This window comes from Suricata suricatta, unplaced genomic scaffold (assembly GCF_006229205.1).
Source record: "Suricata suricatta isolate VVHF042 unplaced genomic scaffold, meerkat_22Aug2017_6uvM2_HiC HiC_scaffold_51897, whole genome shotgun sequence".
Lineage (NCBI taxonomy): Eukaryota > Metazoa > Chordata > Mammalia > Carnivora > Herpestidae > Suricata > Suricata suricatta.
Genome location: NW_021900319.1, coordinates 1 through 591, shown reverse-complemented (window position 1 = coordinate 591; position 591 = coordinate 1). Strand labels below are relative to the sequence as shown.

The 591-nt window shown below is 51.6% G+C and overlaps 1 protein-coding gene across 1 annotated transcript; it reads right to left on the bottom strand.

The window, feature by feature from the left end:
* Positions 1–6: 6 nt before the first annotated feature.
* LOC115285200 (olfactory receptor 49-like) lies at positions 7–577 on the bottom strand (the record flags this gene model as incomplete). Its single annotated transcript, XM_029931543.1, has 1 exon — positions 7–577. A coding segment is annotated over exon 1 (559 nt), but the record flags the coding sequence as incomplete, so codon positions are not given.
* Positions 578–591: the final 14 nt, after the last annotated feature.

The following is a 591-nucleotide window of genomic DNA, read 5'->3' as shown; positions in this document are numbered from 1 at the left end:
CTGCACATATGAGTTCCAGGAGTGGAAAGCTGTCACAGAAGAAATGATTAATGACATTGGGGCCACAAAATGGCTGCTGAAGTACGATGAAACTTGGAAAGACTATGAGAAGGAATCCTGCCATCCATGAACAAAGAACCAGCTGCACACAGACCCTTTTGCTCATGATGGTGGCATAACGCAAGGGGTTACATATGGCTACATACCTGTCAAAGGACATCACCGCTAGTAGGAAGAACTCTGTGGTGCCCAGAAAGAAATAGAGGAAACTTTGTAGGAAACAGCCTGGGAGAGAGATGGTCCTGTATCCAGTCAGGATGTTGGTCAGCATCTTGGGGAAGATGACCGAGGTGAACCAGATCTCCAGGACAGCAAAGTTGCGGAGGAAGTAGTACATGGGAGTGTGGAGGCGCCTGTCCAGGAGGGTGATGCCCACGATGAGGAGATTCCCCAGCAGAGTGAGGAGGTAGGTCAGGAGCAGCCCCAGGAAGATGAGCATCTGCAGCTCACAGGCATCTGAGAGCCCCAGCAGGACAAACTCGGTGACAGTGGTGTGGTTCCTCATGGTTCCTCTGACCTCTGCTGGGGGTG